This window comes from Pocillopora verrucosa, chromosome 6, assembly GCF_036669915.1.
Source record: "Pocillopora verrucosa isolate sample1 chromosome 6, ASM3666991v2, whole genome shotgun sequence".
NCBI lineage: Eukaryota > Metazoa > Cnidaria > Anthozoa > Scleractinia > Pocilloporidae > Pocillopora > Pocillopora verrucosa.
The window spans coordinates 5230254-5251294 of NC_089317.1; the positions used below are offsets into that span (position 1 = coordinate 5230254).

Genomic DNA, 21041 nt, shown 5'->3' on the forward strand with positions numbered 1-21041 from the left:
TTGCAATGACAGACGTTAATCCTTTTTTGACGGATTCTTGATGGAAACTTCCCTAGGGCGACCCTAAACATATAAGATAATATGTAACTACGCAAACACAACATTTCTAACGTGGCCTCACCAACCGGATAAAGTTTCGGCCGCAAGCAGGAAATTCTCATGTTCGCAGCCAATTGAAGACTGGTTTCTGTATTTTCTTTTATCGCAATGTCACTTTGCATTATGTGAGCCAGGATTTTGGACGAAGTACTTAAGTGTCCGCTACAGCAAGAGAAAAGACAAGTGAACTGTTTCGCTGGGTGGCATGAAAGTGTCCGCATTTCAGTAATAGCCTGAGTCCGTAGTAAAAATGGGAGTTTAATTCAGTCATTTCTTGATGCTTTTGCACCGGGGCTCTTGTCGCAATGGTGAGGTGTCCACAGGGCGAGAGTCAACTCTAGATTTTCCATCAAGATTGGCCTTGTATTGTGTAGATGCTCCTCTAATTTTACTTAGGCGGCGCTGGTAAATGATTTGGTTTGATAATAGCGTAGAGTGACAGCTTTGAACCAGTGTGTTCGCCATCGAACTAAACTTTCTACTTCTCAAACCAACAAGTACACCAGTCAAACCATTTCGTTTTGATCGAAAGAAGACTCCATTCAGCTTACTTGCTATTGTCAAAAAATCAAGCTTTGCTTACAAACGAAATTTATTATCGAGTGTAATAACAAATCGAGTCAGAGTAGACGTGATTGTTTGTGTTTGGTCAAAGCTAATACAAAGTCTGGACTTCAATTCACTAGGACCCACCTCTTTTACCAATTACTGTTATCTCGCTAGCGCAGAGAGGCGGACTTTTTACGGTTGTCAATTTCACTTGAGCTTAAAATGTCTCCTCACGCGTTGTCTTGTTTCCTATCACATTCATCACATTTAAATTAAGCATGCCCGTGAAGAGTCTGAGATCTTATCTTAAAATAAAAATTATTTCTCGGATGAATGGTCTTTGCTACGATCGACGGTGGACTGTTTTTGGTTGTCTATTGTCAAGAGACTCTGGGTAAGTCATCATCTATTATTTTCAATGCATTTCTTTTTAATAAGTCTCTTAAAGCAAAATGTCTGTCTTCTCAGCTAACGGCCAAACGGCTAGAGATCCCAGCCCTGTGCATGGTTTGCGCGGTTTTGTGTGTTTTCGTGAAAAATGTTTTTTTACATGTGTTGATACCTGTGTCATTCAACACTGCACGGCCACATTGCATGCTATTTTAAACCAATTTCTTGTGTCTCTACCATGGCTAGAAACTCTTCTAATTTCGTTTCCCATTGCACAGTAAGACCAAAATCCGCGACTCAGAGCAGCCCCTCTGCAACAACTTCTGCTGGCTTGCCAATGAACTAATCATCCAGTAATAGGGGTATCCCGCTCGAATCTCCAACTTAAAAAGTACACAGGCCAGTTTTATTATCATCTACGTAAGCATCGTCGCTTGATACAAACGCTTTTCCTTCGCACGGTTCAACCGTACTTGTACATGCGTGTTTTTCATTTCTGATTTGCTCAGCCATCATGTCACATGAGATGAGCGTCATTTCATTTATCGAGCTCTTATCGCACAGTATTTTAAAAACTTAAACATCTCCCATCTGTGCTTACTGTTGCTAGCATTTTAAACTGAACGAATAAGGCAGCTACGGGGCTCTATGTCAAAGTACACTGAACTCGTATCAAGAATGGTCTATTGCTCCGGCTCAACTTCTCACATTAAGTATGAAACAATAGTCCTTTTGTTATTTATAGCGCTGAGGGACTCTGGTCGAAGCGATGCGAAAGTTCATCGGAAAAAATTTACGGTGTATTTTTAACCTGTTTCTGCGTACTTTTTTTTTATCGGACAGTTTGTTATCATGCTCGTGATAAACAAATCGGACTTCCGCTGCGCGGTTGTCCGATTTTGTCATCACTCGTATAATTACAGACCGAATTGGACTGAAGGTTTGTCATTGATTCACAGCTGGTCGTGATCAAAAACAAACCGACAAATTCACAAAGAAGTAAAATGACATACATAGACCATAATTTCGCAATTTCCCCCAGATTTCCTCCACTTTCCTACATTTTCCTACATTAAAATTGTTCATTCAACCGAAGGCAACTTTTTTCTTTGGTTCGTCACACTGTTCGTGAGACCATGTAGCTAATTACTCACTAAAATGAGTTTTAAAATACGGAGCACCTGCCTTAAGACTCGCGAGAAAGTACAAAATCTGCTTTTTGAGTTAATCTTGAATTTCCGCACGTAAAGAGGGTTTCCCTATTGTTTGTTTGTTTTTTTAATACTCGAGTCTACGAATTAAAATCACTGAGGAGATCTAAAGCAAAAATGGGATTATTTGTAGGAACGGACTGAAAATGACATGTGCCATGTCTTAATTCGACGGTAAATGAATAATTATCCTTATATTCAATAAGTTATAGGTAACATTCATATAAAACCCTATGCCTCTATGTAACCCAACACACATCAATCATATCAGGCCTGCTTCGAAGGCCAATAGCTTCTAAACGGTGTTCATAAGTTTGACCTCTTAATTGAGCCCTAAGTAGTTTCTTTGTGACTTTCAAAGCGGAAGACGTAAGCCCCTGTTGTACGTGCCTTGACAATTAATATGAGGCATGTTGGTTTTGAGATCCATTTCAGAACCCTCACATACAAATATTTATGTCTGATATTCCTTTCTGGCTGTCAAGAAGAGATGCACTCGAAATCCGCATTAATATTCATAGCAAATCATTTTGAAATGGTTGAAAACAGAAGTGATCAGGATAACCTCTCTAGTTCATCATGGTTCATCAGTCTCGGGCCACTGAATTCTAACACCGTTAGACTGGGGAAGCAACCTTATCGATCTCCAAAGGTATACCGTATTTCTTACTTTAGATCAACCTGAAAAAACGCTTGGATCAGTGCGGTTGAAAGGTAAACTTTTCCCTTTTTTTAATCTTCCTTTAGTACTAAGAGGCTACAAGTCTATTTGCTGACAGCGGACTTCAGTGCATTCTATCGCAGGTACGTTGAGTTGCCATGAGACGTTCAACGCTTCTTAACTCACAATAATTTGGAGGGAAACAAGTTGACTTTGTAAGGCGGATATATAGGCAGATCGATTTCCTGTTTCCAAACTAATTCTAATAACGTTACAGTCCATCAAAAATAGTTATATGCATGCGCCAACGGTGTCTTCGATAAGATATCATACATTATCTTTAGTGTTAATTTTATTTTACCGGATATTTAACTGAGAATAAAAGTTTTGTTATAACAAATATTATGTTATTGTTATCGTTTCTTTCTGATAATTTTCGTTATTGGTATTATGCGGACAAATGAAGGAACCGTGCAGAAAATTGAAAATAGTAAAAAAAAAAAACTATTTCTGAAAGTTATATTTATTCATCGGGACGGAACATGACAAAGGAGAAGATGACAAATAAGAAACACTTTCGTCATAAAGGCAAACCAACAACAAAGACCAGTTTTTATTTATTTTAAGGAAGGGAATACTTAATACTCCTATGCACAAATGCTTAACCATCACTTCAATGCTAAGATTTTTTCATTAGTGTTATTTACGGAGAAAATCAAAAAGTCCTGCTGCATTCCTTTTCCTGTTTCCAGTATTTCCGTTCCTGTTCACAGCTTCAGTGACGCCCCCAAAAATCATCGACTTAACCAAACTGAACTTAGTTTAAAATAAACAAAAAATATATATATTTGTTTCCTTTGAATTCACAATCTATTACTCTCATCACACCCCAGGTTGGTATAGCATAAGATTTTAGGGGGCCATGGGTGTTCCATTTACTGATTATTTATGCAGTAAAAACAGTTTTTTCCTATTCAACTTTAGCAACAGAAAAAAAGGGAATAAAGATGAAACCAGAAAACGAATGGATCATCACAGTACTCTACGCAATCACGATGCTCGTAGCGTTTGCAGGGAATATTTTCCTTATCTACATCGTGTGGAAGAAACCTGAAGTCAGATCACTGACAAGCTTTATGTTCGTGAACATGGCCATCGCTGATTTGCTAGTAACCCTGGTTGTGATGCCTTGGTCGATTTCCTATATATATACAGATGGTTTGTGGATAATCCCGGGAGTATTTGGAAAGGTCATGTGCAAAGGTGTTGTATACATTGCCTATGTCACTTTAACAGCATCCATCCTCTGCCTGACGTTCATGGCGATCGACAGGTACTATGCCATCGTTCATCCCCTCCGCCGCCATCTTTGGTTTCGAAAGCCTAAACTAACCGTTCCATCTATTTGGATCGGGTCACTGGTCTCCATGTCCATTTTCCTTGTTATTCAAACCGTGGAGGACTACAATAATTCTTCCTATTGTATGCTATCTGTTTACATCTTGGGTGATCCAGATAGGGCTCTTCGAGGAATTTACCTCCTCCTTTTCGTCGTCAACTATCTTATCCCCTTGGTCGTTATGTCTTGCCTGTATACCATCACTGCATGGAATTTATGGTTCAATGTTGCACCTGGAGTGAATACTTTGAGAAGAGATCGAGCGCAACTCGAAACCTCCAAGAGAAGAGTGGTTCGGATGCTCATTATTGTTACCTGTGCCTTTGCCCTTTGTTGGCTCCCACCACAAGTGGTCCACATGATGAAAGTCATTCACGCATCTAAGGCTCACCTACATATACAGCCGATTGTCAGCCTTGTGTGTTTTTGGTTTGGACACGCCAACAGTGCCGTTAACCCATGGCTGTACATTTTTCTGAGCACCAAGATAAATACGGCATTTACTAGGATCGTCAGTAGAAAAAGCAGCCGGTTGCCTTCAAGTACCACTACCAAAAGATCAGATGCCGTCTTACCACCTGAAAATGAAGCAATCCAGAAAGAATCAAGAGTATAATCTCTCTCATAACATGAAACTTTTAGTGTAGGCAGTGTAGTGAGGGTGCTGAACTAGTGATCTGGTGTTCAGGGGTGCAAGCCCTCTACCTTATGACTCGCTGGTTTGTTCTCGTTTTTCCTTCGGGTCGATTCCGTGACTCGCTTTGTATACAGCCAACTGGTGTGCCCACTGCTGGTTGGGATTTTTAAACATGATTATTTACAACGTCTGTTTTCCAATTTGATTGAAATGGCTATGAAAGCCCCATAGGGGTACTGTTCAAAAAGGAAAAACTGACATGTTTCTTCAGTGCTCCGCGTAGCATTAATTTAGAGTATTTCCTTACCGTTTTCGCGATAATAATGTAACAAACTATTTCAGTTTATAATTAGCTGTCTTGAAAGGAGATTTGAAACAGCCTTCGATTATGACATACACAATTAAAGCAAAAGAAATGCTGGTGGACTAAGAATCGTCTCATTCTGTTTAGATTTGGGCGCGCCAACCACTTGGCCACCCGATCTCCCTTAAGGTTGTAATGTTTGTTCTTTCTTTTTCGTCTGAATTTTGTTCTGAAATAACGCAATCTTGAACAAAAAAAAAACCCAAAAAGGAAAAGGGAAAATGAAGCTAATATTCAGGGGCTTGGACATCTCAGAAGAGTATAGAGAAATAGAGTTCAATTTTCAGAACTATAGTATAGTAATATTGAGACGATAGGCGCTGTCAAACGAGGTATTTCACTAGCTAACTAGCGAGCTAACTAATTAGCGCGCGCGAAAAGTGCAATTCATCTGTCCGCTATATACTAATTTGTTTTGTTTATTCATAATTTTCTCATCGATACTAATCAATCTTTCCCTCTCAGTTTTCTTTAATTCTGTTGCACACAATGATAGTTTCAGCTGAAATCCAAGTGAGAGCTCTGTGTAATGGGGCATTAGTTTTGTTTTTTTAGGTTTCCAATTTCATAGAGACAAAATGGGGACAATATGAAAAAATAAGATTTTCAAGGGGAGTTCAGCAATCCCTCTACAGAATACCATAAGGAAATATGCACCTTATTTAAAAACGAGCAAGCCGCTGGGAACCTGAAAAACTTCGTTAAGAATTTGAACGTCAGATCTTCCCATGGAGCCTTAAACTACGGAGCTGCGTTACAAGGCAGTCCAGCATAGTGATAAGATCGGCAATCAATACTTGCTTGAATATTCATCAGAAACTTTCGAGGGGGAGGGGAGGAGACCCTTACTAGGTGGAGTGGGAGCAATCGCCTCCTCACATGTAGCTGTGGCCTGAGTTCTACTCCCCAGCGATTCTGGCGATACTTGTGGGTTGACTTGGTTACTGTGTTTTTTTTCTTTCGCCATACTAATTTTTCTCCTAATATTGATAACATCTATATCATTTTAGGATTATCCAGAAAAAATAAGAATTCCCGTGAAGAAAATAACCGCGAGTGCTCTAAGAGAAGAAGTCGAAAAAAATACAGAACAAGGAACGTCTCAGTAAACACGACGAAACAAGTATCAAATTTCTAGAAGAGGCTATCAATTGCGTACCTCTGGCAAATGAGGATGGAGCTGATTTTGAAAAGGCCGCTTTCATTTTCAACCCTCCAGCCGGGCACTTTATTGTTATAGCATGCAGGAAAGGGTAATTGGAAATATTGCTTTTCCGAGGATGGCAGCAACAACATAACCTGTAAATGTGTCCGCAAACACTGGCTGATGTACCTCTGGAACAAAGGCACATTTGGTTTTTCTAGTATCACCTTGTTATTGTATCTTGCTGAAATAGTCATCAAGGCTTTTAGGTCTAATTAAGTGTAATCTTGGAGAACTAAATATACTCACTCACTTCAAGAACGCTTTCCAAACTATTTTGTGTTTTCCAAAATAGCACATTTTTGGATAAATTAATGATTTTCCTCTACAAGTTTTGGTAATCACTTAAAAACTTATCAAACCTAGCGGGAAAAATTTTAAATAAATTGAAATTTTACATTTTCCTCTACAATATTTAGCGTGTCCGTAAGAAACTATGTGTTAATAGACAATCATGAAAAGATGCAGAGGAAATCCGTCTAATCTGCCAACAGTCTGTCACTGAATGTCGCAGAAATTCTGCAACCTCTCATGCACTGAGTGTTGCAGAAATTCTGCAACCACTAGGCCACTGGATGTCGCAGAAATTCTGAACCACTCACGCACTGGATGTTGCTGAAATTCTGCAACCATTTATACACTGGGTGTTGCAGAAATTCTGTGACCACTAATACTCAAAGTGTTGCAGAAATTATGCGATCACTCATATACTGGGTGTCACAGAAATTCTGTGACAACTCATATACTGGGTGTCACAGAAATTCTGTGACCACTCATACACTGAGTGTTGCAGAAATTCTGCAACAACTCATTCGCTGGGTGTCACAGAAATTCTGCAACCACTCATTCACAAGGTATCGCAGAAATTCGGTGAGCACTCATACACTGAATTTCACAGAAACACAGTGACCACTCATACACTAGATGTTCCAGTAATTCACTCATGGATACAGGAATATAAAAGTCTTTCTCTAACTAGTCAATAGCAGATGCCACAAATATTCTGTCAATTAACTTTCAACAGAAATTATGTTACCTAAAATAGCACATGGCTTAATGCCACATGATTAAATTCGAATATTAAAATGTTAGAAAAGTAAGCAATAAACCAAACAGTTTAAGTCACATCACTTTATTTTATGACCGAATACAAAAAAATTAATGAAAAATATCATTAATTTAATACAATTGAAGTTTGTTATACAGCAAATAAGCAATCCACTCTAGGCAAAATATATTTACTAGTCACAATTTCGGTCCTTTGACCTATTTTAAAAGATTTGTATATGTGATAAATAGAGAGCAAATATATCATTTAAATCTTGCACTGTCTTGAAAAAGACTACAGGGAAATTAATGCTCAACCTTCTAATGAAAACTTTATTCCCTATTCAGAGGAAAACTAAATTAACAGTATCACAGATTTTAATTAATATCAATGTTTACAGTTAGTATTTATGCTACATCTGTATCTCAATTAAAGGGCGAAAATAAGCTTCTAGGAAAAACAATCCTCCCTCTCTGTCAGCTGCAACTTTTTTCAGAATCATAAAAATCAAACCGTGCAATGTTGCCTTATAAGTCACAAACCAATGAAAAGGATAATGTACTGCAGACCCACTTTACAAAGCCATTGTGAGGGCGCTTTCTGGTTTTGGCCGGGTTCTACATTGAAAACAACGACGGAATCCAAGAAATCTGAAATAATTCACTAATTTCCATCGAAGTGTAATTCAACCGAAGTGAATTAAGCATCGTATCAATCTTCGCAACAACAAAATTGGCCTAAAACGTGCTTTTATCAAAAGTTTGTGGGTTCTTCATCTCCATCCAGGACTGAAAACATACAATTCGTAAATAAGTGATAGACTCAGAGATGACGATTCGATAAGCGTTTGGTAAAATTGTATTCATATCGATGAGATCGCAAACTTGTGTTTGGCAAACAAAGTTTCGCTCAGACCATTTATCGTTATCTAGTCTATATTTATCGTTACTCGATCGCTCTTAAACTCTTTAAGGTGGCCAATTCACGTCATCAACTCTGTTGATAACACTTCTGATCTCTTAACCTTGAAATTTGAAAAGTTATCGACACTGGACTGCTTGTGATACTTTGTATTCAGGTGTTTACCTTCAATTTCTAATTGACTCTCTAAATCCGGAATTATTTTTCTATAAATGAAAGATCCTACATTCAAAGGATTGATTGAATCGTCGAAGTCAACCCAGTAATCTTCATTTGGAAGTCTTTCCTCTGGTGGGGATTCCCGAATCGTAAAAATCATCACGGCTCGTAGAACTGGGATATGTTTCCGGTATGCTCGCCATCATCGATTGAAATATTTTTGTTCGACTGATACATGCCAACTCCACCCAGAGTCTGACAAGAGCGCATAGCAAACAAAACTGACTAAAGCCTAATTATACGATTATTAGGATATTGGGAGCAGATGTTAGCGGTTTGTAGAACAATAGGTTGAAGGGACTTTTGTCCCTCATTGGTGAAATTGCACAGTGCACAGCTTACGAGTTCTAATCGAAATACTAAACCTTTGCTCGCCGATGAGGTATATAGTGTATACGAATGGAGACTTCACATCTTTAACCAGGCCTACCGTGAGCGCTAAGCCTGTGAAGGTTAGTATTCATTAAGCGAAATCGGTGCTTCTTAAAATCGCTGGCGTCGCGGCTCTTTAGTCTTATAATTAACCATAATTGAGTGCATGCCTAACGTGCCGCCAGTGTACTTATAGCCCGCCGGGACAAAGAAAAATAGATCTGTTTCCTTAGTATGGAAAATTAAAAAATTAAAAAATTAAAAAGGGTTTAGTATGGACAAGGCTTTACAATTGCAAGGCATTTCGAACAGTTAACGAGCAGGAGAAAGAATCAAGGAAGCTTCTAAGTTAATTAGATTAGTACTCACGGAAAATGTCAAATTCTTAATTGATTTGAAGGTGTGAAAACCTCAGGCGGAAATTTTGTTGTTTGCGACTTTCTCTTCACCGCTAAAAATTGCTTCCTAAGAGACAAGAGAAGAGAGCCAATGATGAGAAGACACGAATCGTGATTCATGGCTCTCTCAGCTTTGAAAATAGTTTGTCTTTGAACTAACTTACATCTCATTTGCGTCCGTTAGATTTTTCATGCGCCAGATGCCTTCGAACGATAAGGAGAATGGGAGTATTGGAAGTATGGCGCATTAAAATAATACAACCAGCAGCTGCGTATCTGTACAGAACAGGAACAAGAGTTGACCATTTCTCCAAAAATAATCGGTGCCGAATCTTTGCAAGAGTCATCACAATCATTGCTGGACCCTCTAGAGAATCATTTTCTGAGAGGAAACTTAAGGTATGAATAAACTGGTGCATCACTTAGGTTTGCACGTGACGCGTGATGAAGGCCAAAGTTAAAACGCGACGCGTGAATTTTGCTCAAAGGTTATTCGTGAATTTACGAGATTGTATGAGGCCTGAAGTATACTTAAACCCTGAATTCTTTTTTTTCATAGCGTGAAAACCTCGATTTCCCTGAAACCATTTACATAAGAGGAGAGGTTAGAAATTTTCCCTTTTATATCCGTGACACTTGAACTGATTTTTCAAAAATTCGTCGTTGGCCTGCAATATCTTACCAGTTCTCTCTCAGCTCGAATTAGTTCCAACGAATTCACGGAAGGGATCCGTTTCAATTTGCTTCAGTAAACCCACGGTTATACAAAAGCTTTAGTAAAGCTAAACTTCGATAAAACATTATCTGCTCAAAAGTCAAGCTAGTCTTGTTACACCAACACCTGTTCAAATCACAGTCAAGATAGTGTTGATGAATTCGTACATCCTGTTTTGAAAATGTCCATGTAATGTAAATTCACTTTCTTTTAATTTTTCAGATCCATACATACAGAAGGAGACCTTACAAACCCCTGTAATTGAACACTGGTCTGTTTCAAGGCAAATGACACCTAGGCATCTCTGTGTGAACAGTGAAAGAGTAATTTTCTTGGATACTACTGGATCCACAGTGCTACATTGCCTTGTGAACAGAAGGAAGAGGAGTCAAAAATCTTAACTCTTGTATCGTCATATTTTTACGTTGTTTACGCTCATTTATTGGATTATTCATTGCAAGAAATGTGGAGAAAAAGCCCTGCATGCAATAATGCACGGTTATAATATTTTTCTTACTTAACCCTTTAACTCCCATGAGTGACCAAGACAGAATTTCTCCTTACCAAATCAATACAATATCAAACAGGCAAGTGATAAGAAAAAACAAATATATCAGCTAGGGGATTATTAGTTGATCCAATACCAAATTCTCAGAGCTAACATCATAAGAGTTGTATAGCAGACAGTAAGGAGAATTACTAATGAGATCTTGGGAGTGAAAGGGTTAAGGGAAACACTGAGATATCGAGGAATCCCAAACAAAAAATTGTTTCAGTTGATTTCCTAGCCTTTCAGTATCACTTATTCTGTTCTTTTGACTTTGTACTTTTTATTTTATTTTTGGTTTATCAAGAATTGCAAAGCTTCTGTGATAGACATTCAGTTAGAAAAAAAAAAAACGTGCACATGTTAATAAAACGGTGGTGGAGTGTTTGGTGCAAATTCACACATTACGGCGAAAAAGTTTCCTGAATTTGGACACAACCAAGTCAAATTATTTCCTAATTTTAACATGCCTATTATTGGATTACATATCAATGTTGTGGAATATAATTGCCCCTTGTCAACTTGGCTCTGCTGCCTGATTTTAGCATTGATGGAATATAAACACGAATATATCTATTCCCAAGCTGGGCTTCGTCCTGATAAATTAGGTTCCAGGGGCTAAGAATCAAAATAATAGACTTATTAATTTGACAAATTAAAACATCCTGTTTACGACACCGATCGTTATTTCTTTGTTGAGGTCAATTCTGTTCATTAGTAAATATCCTGAGAAAGATATTTTGTAAGTTTATCATACAAATCTCACGAAACGTCCACAGATTGAGAGACAAGCGATGCTACAGCGTCAGACGAGTATTCACCTTTCAAAAAAAAAAAAAAAAGAAAAACCATCAGACATCAATCATGTTTCAAAACACTTCATTAACCGTGGAAATTTTCGTGCAAATTTCTATGTTTACAGTGTCGGAAAAGTGACGTCAGCCGTGTAACCTCGCAACGCAAAACCAAGGGTGGTCTTTAGGATTGTGGTTTTGAAAAAAGATATAGGCTAAGATCGACGCGATACGAAGCGTGTAACGACTAGAATAAAGATAGGAAAAGAAAACTACGCGAGTGACTAGTGTTGCTATACTGGGATTTCCAACACTAACTGGCACCTCCGACGGGACTGAGATCGAGACATGGAACTGGAGGCACTTCAGAAGAATTTGGACGTAAAACTCAAGCTTTTGGCGTACAAGCAAGAAAAGGGAAAGGGCATTGTGGACAAGGCAAACGCGACAACTATTGGGAGACACCGTGACGGGTTGGTGTGTTTAGCAAAAGAAGCGGACGAGGTCAAATTAAAGATCGAAGAGAAGAAGATTGCAAAGGGTGAGCAAATGGACGAGGTATGTGCATGGAGCAATGAAATAGACAAAGTTATTGAGGGTGTAGACGCGGAGATCGAATACCTTGGGAAGTGTTTGGGGGAGGTGAAGAAAAAATCGCAAATGGCCGAAAAAGAAAGCGAGAAAGCGACAATCGCGAAGGAGAGAGAGGAGCAACTCGCGTTTGAAAAAGCACAATGGGAAATGAAGCTTGATTACGAAAAAAAATCAGAAGAATTAGGTAGCAAAAAAGGGAAAGGGTTATCAGGCGATACCGGAATGCACGCAAAGTTGCCAAAGCTATCAATAACGAAGTTTGATGGGTCCTTCGAACAATGGCTCTCTTTTTGGAATAAATTTTCCGCGGAAATAGACGCGACGGATCTGTCAGCAGTGACAAAGTTCGCTTATCTAAAGGAACTCCTTGTTACAAAGGTACGAGCGGACATAGATGGACTCCCGTTCAATCTTGAGGGGTACGAAAGGGCGAAGGCCATCCTAAAATCGGAGTACGGGAAAACGTCAGAAATTGTAAATGCATATGTAAACAACATCATGGGTTTGCCTACCATCACAAGCGCCAGTCCAAAAGAAATTAATGAGTTTTACAAAAGGCTTCTGTTCAATGTACAAAGCTTAGAGACGCTCGGGAAGTTACGTGAAGTCTCCGGAAATGTGAGGGCGGTGTTAGACAAACTGAAAGGAATAAAGGGAGACTTAGTCCGGGGACACGAAGATTGGCGAGACTGGGATTTCGCTAAACTGATTCAGGCAATTAAAGGTTGGAGAGACATAAATTCAGAAGGAGAAGAAAGCGATGGTGGGAGTGTGTCCAAGAGGAAGAATGATCGCAACGACTGGAATGCCCGCGTTCCGCCGCCACGCGGAAGGTCTTATCAGGTCCAACAACAAGCAAATGGAGGACAGATGCGCGGATGCGTCTATTGCGATGACACGAACCACACATCCGCTAATTGCACCAAAGTTGTCGCGGTCGGAGACCGCAAACGAATTCTGAGCCAAAAACAGTTGTGTTTTAATTGTACAAGTGACAAACACAGAGCAGACAGCTGTAGAAGCCGCGGGTGTCATAACTGTCAACGCCGACATCACACGTCAATATGTGATCGCCCACCAAGCGGTCACACAACGAGGGGAAGATTTATGACGGCACAAAACAAAGGAACAGAGAGAGTCGTGTATCCCGTTGTTGTCGTGGAAGTAAATGGAATCAAATGCCGCGCACTCCTAGACACTGGGGCAGGCAGCTCATACGCGTCGTCAGCTATCCTTGAACACCTGGGAAACAAACCGCTACGAGAAGAATTCAAGCGCATAGAGATGATGCTTGGGTCAACAAACAAGGTCATCGGAGTTCATAGCGTGACGATTGGCAGCCTTGATGGAAAATTTCGATTGGAAACGGAAGTCACCAGAGTGGACCGTAGTACATTGCTATCACTTGACAACCCAGGATATGCTGGGATACTGGAGAAATATCCCTACTTGGATGGGGTATACATGGACGACAGAGACGAGAAGCCTGAGCTACCAGTCCACATTATCCTGGGTGCGAGCGAGTACGCGAAAATAAAGACAGAAACCATACCAAAGATCGGACGTCCCGGCGAACCTGTTGCAGAGCTAACAAAGTTCGGATGGACAATTATGTCACCAGGTAAAGAAGTTGACCTCTCTAATATGTTCTTGACCCAGACGACAGCGGCAGATTACGAACAACTATGCAAATTAGATGTTCTAGGATTGCGTGACACACCAGGCGGAGATCAAGCAGATGTTTATGAAGAATTCAAGGAACAAATAACACGAGGGCCAGAGGGATGGTACGAGACGGGGCTACCCTGGAGGGGAAACCACCCTCCACTGCCCAACCACAGAGCGGGAAGCTTGAAGCGATTGGAAAGTACCATTCGGAAACTGGAGAAGAACGGAATACTCCAGAAGTATGACGCCATAATTAAAGACCAGCTTAACGAAGGAATAGTGGAGCGAGTGTCAGGCCCACCAGTGGGAAAGGAGTTCTATATTCCACATAAAGCAGTGGTGAGAGAAGCTGCAGAGAGTACCAAACTTCGAATCGTGTACGACGCCTCTGCCCGAGCTTCAGAGAAGGCTCCTTCTCTCAACGAGTGCCTTCACGCGGGACCTCCGTTGCAGAACAAGCTTTGGGCTGTTCTTGTCCGTGCACGTTTCCACCCAGTCGCGTTAACAGGTGATATCAAGCAAGCGTTCTTACAAGTACGAATACGGGAAGAAGACAGGGATGCCATGAGATTCCACTGGATCACGGACTTGCAATCCAGGCGAGTGGAAATACTGAGATTCACGAGAGCTCTGTTTGGTTTGGCCCCATCGCCCTTTCTTCTTGGGGGAGTTATCAAACAACACCTGGAAGCCTGTCGTACCGAGAATCCGGACCTGGTGAGGGAAATAGAGAAGAGTCTATACGTCGATGACCTTATCAGCGGGGGACCCACCGTAAAAGCTGCCCTTGAAGTCAAAGCAGGCGTTACCCATGTCTTTAACCAAGCCTCATTCAAGCTGCACAAGTGGCATTCAAATGTTCCGGCAGTGGAGTCCCCTGGTGATTCTCTTAGCGAAGATAATACATTCGCGAAAGAACAGTTGGGTGCACCTCAAGAAGGAGGGGGATCTATTCTCGGGCTTCCATGGAACAAGCGACAAGATACCATTGAAATAAATTTCCCAACTGACCGCACCCAAGTGACAAAGAGAGGGATACTAGCGAAGATAGCAAGAGTGTATGACCCGTTAGGGCTCGCAGCGCCTATGACATTGAGTGGAAAACTACTGTACCGAGACGCATGTGATTTGAAAGTCGGATGGGATGCTCAACTTCCTGGTCAACTGGGAACCAAGTGGTCAAGATGGGAAGCACAGCTACCAGTGAGCATTTCCGTACCCAGAGCCATACCTCAACACTTTGAAGAGATCAGCAACATTGAGCTACATTGTTTCGGCGACGCAAGCGGACAAGGCGTTTCTGCGGCAGTGTACGGTGTCATATCTCAACCATCCGGTGATAGTGTTGGGCTGATAGCAGCCAAAGCTAGACTGGCGAAGCAAGGCCTCACCATCCCCCGCCTCGAGTTGGTCTCCGGTCACATGGCGACCAATCTCATTGTGAACGTTAAGGAAGCATTAGAGGGTTTCCCAGTTGGAAATATGGTTTGCTGGTTGGACAGCAGCGTTGCGTTACATTGGATCAAGGGAGCAGGGAGTTACAAGCAGTTCGTAAGCAATCGAGTGCAGAAAATCCAGCAACACCCAGAAGTAAACTGGCGTCATGTGGGTACAAAGGACAACCCAGCTGACCTTGGCAGTCGGAGCGGAAGCGTGGAAAATGAAGAGCTATGGTGGAGAGGGCCTGAGTGGTTACTAGACCGAGAGCGATGGCCAGCCGATATTAAGACAACGGCCACACCAGACAGTCAGGCGGAAGCAAAAGTGATACGGGACGTATTCGCTGTAGCACAAGCTAAGACAGACATCCTAGACGCCTTGCTGATCAAGTTCAACTTATGGAAAACCCTAAGGGTTTGTGCGTGGGTGACTCGATTCATACATAACCTACGAAGCGAAAAGACGAGAAGATCTAATGGACCACTCACGACAGAGGAGATCGAGATGCAGCGACACCTGTGGCTAAAGCGAACACAGGTGAAATTCAAGAGAGACGTGCGGTTCGAAGATCATCGTGTTCAGCTGAACCTACAAGAAAACGCAGACGGGTTACTGGAATACCGAGGGCGGATTCAGGGAGACTATCCCATTTACTTGCCTGAGTCTCATCCGTTCGCGGAGAAGATGGTGGCAGACGCACATATCAGGACACTCCACGGGGGAGTGAGCCTCACAATGGCAAAGATTCGTGAAAGGTACTGGGTTCTCAGGTTGCGTCGCCTTGCAAAAAGAGTCGTTAAAGCTTGTAACGGCTGCAAGCGGTTCCGCGCCACAGCATTTGCGGTTCCGCCACCAGGACAGCTACCAAGGGATCGTACCGAAGGAGAAAATGCGTTCCAAGTAGTCGGAGTGGATTTCGCCGGACCACTGAAGTATAGAAAGGGGAGGAATCATGAAGGCAAAGCTTACATAACGCTTTACGCCTGTAGCCTGACCAGAGGTATTTACCTTGAGCTACTACCCAGCCTAGAAACGGGAGAATTCCTTCGATACCTGAAACGGTTTATCGCCCGACGTGGGCGGCCAGAAAAGATTTACTCAGACAACGGGAGTACCTTCGTGGCAGCAGCTAAGTGGCTGAAACAAGTGATGACTGACGAACGCCTCAACGATTTCCTCTCCCGTCAAGAAATCAAGTGGCAATTCAACCTGAGCAGAGCACCCTGGTGGGGAGGGCAGTTCGAGAGAATGGTTGGATTGGTGAAGAGAAGTCTACAGAAGACCATTGGAAACGGGTTCCTAACGTGGACCGAGTTAGAGGAGGTTATACTAGACGTAGAGGTTGCAGTCAACAACCGACCTTTAAGTTACGTGGAGGACGATGTGCAGCTACCGATCTTGACCCCCCACTCCTTGTTGTTTGGTCAACCAAATGCACTACTCGAGTTGGAACCGCACTGCATAGAAGACGGTGAATTACGCAAGCGAGCAAAGTATCTCAGACGATGCAAGGAGGCCGTCTGGAAGCGATGGACGGGGGAGTACTTAAAGGGGCTGCGCGAACGCCATCGTCTAAAGAATCCTGGAAAGCCCGAAAATCCTATTGTGGGCGAGGTCGTGCTGATCAAGTCGGACGACAAGAATCGCGGGAAATGGAAGGTCGGGATCGTCACGGAACTAATCAAAGGGCGTGACGGTGTTGTCCGGGGAGCAAAGTTGCGCACAGGGACCTCACATCTAGAGCGAGCAGTACAGCAGCTGTATCCGTTAGAACTGTCATGTGATCGACCGGGAGACGGCGACAGACCTCCAACGACCGAGTTGCGCATTGAAGCGCCAGCGTTCAGGCCTTCCCGTGATGCAGCCGTCGCAGCAAGATTACGTATGGAGGATCTTGCTCACGATGAGGAAGGGGGTTGAACTTTGAACCAAACCGAAACAGATTGGATGACAACAGCGGATCGGATGCTTGAACATTCTACTTATGAACTGAACATCTGCCACTATGGCTACTGATTGATCAATGATTAGTGTGATTAGGAAATCGATTGAAAATTCTAGATGATAGATTCGTTCATAAAATCTAAGCGATAAGGTTCATTTCTCGACAGACATTTGCTCTCCGAGACAAATGGGGGGAGGGTGTCGGAAAAGTGACGTCAGCCGTGTAACCTCGCAACGCAAAACCAAGGGTGGTCTTTAGGATTGTGGTTTTGAAAAAAGATATAGGCTAAGATCGACGCGATACGAAGCGTGTAACGACTAGAATAAAGATAGGAAAAGAAAACTACGCGAGTGACTAGTGTTGCTATACTGGGATTTCCAACAACAGTAATGAAGGCTTTTTACGCTTTCAACAACGTTAATTTAACTCAATCTGAAAAACTGCCCTGTTTAATTTTATGGGATCGTGAATATTTTGCGCTGGTATGACTTTCCTGAAGGTAAAAGGATACCAGCGATCAATGTATTTGATCTTAAGTCTGAGTACAACTAATACTTTAAAACATTGAAATTAAGGTCTGAGTTCATCAGAGAGGACGTCGATGTGTGGTAAAAACGTCAGTTACACAATCGCCTGCAGCTGAAATAACAACTATTTTTCAATCTTACGATCTGACATTATAAGTGCGCCATGTCTGAGCAGACAGACGGACCAAGAAATTGAATCTGTTTGTCAAAAAACGGTATAGTCTGTATCTCAGTCACTAAAAGAGGATTCCTAAAAGTTTGCCGTTATGAGAGTCCAAAGAGTAACCTCTGAAAATTGTCTTAAAATTTGTTAACATATTCGACCCCAAGGTCTTTTCAAATACTACTTGAGAACTTTTTGGAACCCTCGCGAACATGTACATCCTCTGCTTCCTCTGAAAAGAAAAGCTCCCAAGTTACCGAACGTTTATCAATTTTTCTGAACACATGACCTGACACTCGACAACGTTTCACAGGGCTATTGAGTTCCGTTTTACCCTAGAGCAATTTGAGAGCAACCTTTTAAAGGTGAGTTATAAGTTATTTTTCTTGATTCTTGGCTCTAGGAACCGTTTTCGAAAAAGTTGCGGATTCATTAGCCGTATTCATGGAATACATGTGGACGAAAGGCCAAACCACAACGAGAAAATTGCGGATATATACTGAAAAATATCCGGATACTTGTGGACGGGGCCTAAGTCCGTCTGTGAGATTTAATGTGAGCCCAATTTACGTAATTTCTATGTAAAATGCCAGCTTCTATTCAGTTTTAAATTTGGAAAGTTTGAATCGAATGCGACTCCAGTCATGACCAGAATTAATGCATTACTCATTTGTTACCACATTTACTCAGATATTCACAGTTGCAGATTCAAGGACGCAATGAAAACGCACAATGAAAACAACCGACAACGAGAGCAGTAAGGCAGTATTCATTAATCGTCACTGCTTAAAATGAGAGTTTATTTATTTATTTTTCACTCTTTCTCTTTCTTTCTTCGTACTTTCTTTTCCTTTTTCTGTTTCATTTTGGAAGAGATATTCGGTTTTTGAAGATGAAGAAGCATTAGGTTGCAAAGAAATGGTTCGCTCGTTAGCCAAGATTGATTTCGGAATATAACAAATGAAATTCATGAGCTGGAATTGGATATAGACAGACTTAATGAAAAAAATATCGGGTGCTTTAACTGTAACTTTATCGTGACATTTCTCTTCAACAAAAACAATATTTCTGTTGCAAAAACCTAGAAAAGTCATTTTCTTCATGCCAAGACGATTTGGTCGAATGTTTTCTCGTTTCAACAGAGCCAACTTCACTCGGAATTACATTTGGTGCATATCCAGAATGCAATGTTTAAAACACGCTTGAGTCAACATTGTTCGTAGCAGGAGTCATGCGCATGTGCTTATTCGCACAGGTACATTTTGGTAAAGTTAAGAGTTCAGGTCGTAACAGAGTGCTGAGCAGCTACTCGATGCATTTCTATAAATAACAAGACGTAGTAATTCAAACCGCGCATGGAATCAAAAATATGATAATCCTGGCCCTCAGACCTTTCGTGAGTGTTTTAAATTGAACAGCTGAGATATCGCAGTGATTATATCTCGATCGTTTGCTATCGTTGTGGACCCGAACAAGTTTGATTCTTACAATGAACTTCGTATTACACGTATGTCGAGTGTGTTGCCCTTTTTTTGCTTTGCCCCAATGTTTATGCTCGATTATTTAAAATTTCAGGGGTATACGGAAGAAAAAAAATCAGAGTGGAGAGAATAAGCCCATATTTTCTTGGAAAAAAGATAGAAATGTTCCAGAAAGGAAAGGCAAGTCTCAGTAAATTCGAACAGATGGAGGGCAAATTTTTGACCTCCGCTTTGGAAAATCCTTGAACTGTTTAAGTAACTAGCTGCATATATAGCCGGATAAACATTTCTCATTAGCATATGAATACATACTTGTCGCCCCTTTTTAACGTAACCTAACATCATTTTGATGAAATAAAGAACATTTCTTGTAAAAATAATTGCACATTAAAACGCACTCAGTTTGCCTTACAATGTCGGAATTTCGAAATTTTCCGGAAGGGAAATGCGTTTCACAACCCGTGATCTCGCTTTTAAAGGTCTTGATGTAATAAATCTTGCTTTCCTGATTTTTAGAATTTCGGTTTCTAGTAAATATGCCGTAATCTCTGTCACGATTCTGTGAACTCAAAAGGGTTGTTTATTGTGCGAACTCGACTGCCGCCACGTGTGTATTCGTTGTCTCCTAAGTCTTCTAAATATAAAGATGTTCATCGGCCCAGTGGCGTGACCGTGTAACGCAATATCACGACATCTTCCCCTTTTTACAAAGTTTATCTTCAAAAGTTAATTAATACTTAATGTTCGGTTTCGATCACTGTTCAAATCACATAAAATCGATAAAACATTGTTCTTCATTGAAATCATAAAAAGATAGAAACAGAACCCAACAACTATTTAGCGGCTCAATCATTCAATGTTCAGTTCATATGGTAATCCTGATGCCACAAAGGCGGTCGACGTCTGCGTTCTGATGGCCTGTCCACACTTTAGTGCCTCTAAAGGGCGAAACTTTTTGTTGTATTGTTGAGCTTGTCTTTTCTTGCGCTCAGCTAATTTGGTGGCTGTTTCCTGGTGTGATGGCTGCCGCAGGAGCGTTTCATGGGTTGGTAAGAAAGTGCGTGTGCGGCGTCCCATCAGTCTCTGTACGGGTGATGTTCCTAGACCCTCTGTTGGGGTGTTGCGCCAATCAAGAAGGGCTAACAGCGGGTCTTGCCCATCCGCTTTCGCTTTCGTCATCAAGTTCTTGCAGGTCTTCACGGCATTCTCGGCGCGGCCATTTGACTGGGGGTAACGGGGGCTCGAAGTTCTATGTTCAAACTGCCATTCTCTCACGAATGCACTGAACACCGATGACGTAAACTGAGGTCCGTTGTCGGTAATAAGCACGTCTGGTATCCCATGGCGGGCGAATTGTACTTTACACGCAGCTATCACGCTAGCAGATGTGGCCACCTTAACCTCCTGGACTTCAAAGAACCCACTCCAGTAGTCGACTAGGACAAAGAAATGTTGTTGCCCAAGGTCAAAAAAATCGGCACCTAGCATCGACCAGGGACGCGACGGGATCGGATACGGTTGCAATTCCTCGCGGCACTGATCTGGCTGGTACGACTGGCAGATTGAGCATTTGGAAACAAAGTCCTTTACTTCCGAATTCATGAGGGGCCAATAGAGGACCTCCCTAGCGCGACGTAAACACCCTTCGATTCCAATATGTGATCGGTGAATTTGCTTCAACATTTCTTTTCTCAG

At 41.6% G+C, this 21041-nt stretch overlaps 3 protein-coding genes and 1 long non-coding RNA gene across 4 annotated transcripts in view; all 4 read left to right on the plus strand.

Moving 5' to 3' along the window:
- The window catches only part of LOC131793420 (G-protein coupled receptor 83-like), a 61635-nt gene that overhangs the window by 14439 nt on the left and 26155 nt on the right, over positions 1 to 21041 (plus strand). The gene's annotated exons all lie outside the window — the stretch shown is intronic.
- Positions 949 to 5280, plus strand: LOC131786040 (orexin/Hypocretin receptor type 1-like). Its single transcript, XM_059103016.2, has 3 exons — positions 949 to 1042; positions 2997 to 3053; positions 3895 to 5280. The coding sequence occupies exon 3, from the start codon at positions 3918 to 3920 to the stop codon at positions 4923 to 4925; it is 1008 nt and encodes a 335-aa protein (XP_058958999.2). The 5' UTR covers positions 949 to 1042; positions 2997 to 3053; positions 3895 to 3917; the 3' UTR covers positions 4926 to 5280.
- Positions 8885 to 11301, plus strand: LOC136281823 (uncharacterized). The gene is made up of 3 exons (XR_010718014.1): positions 8885 to 9154; positions 9657 to 9871; positions 10410 to 11301. It is a non-coding gene; the product is annotated as an uncharacterized lncRNA (long non-coding RNA).
- Positions 11662 to 17560, plus strand: LOC131775117 (uncharacterized). Its single transcript, XM_066168837.1, has one exon. The coding sequence runs from the start codon at positions 11877 to 11879 to the stop codon at positions 17148 to 17150; it is 5274 nt and encodes a 1757-aa protein (XP_066024934.1). The 5' UTR covers positions 11662 to 11876; the 3' UTR covers positions 17151 to 17560.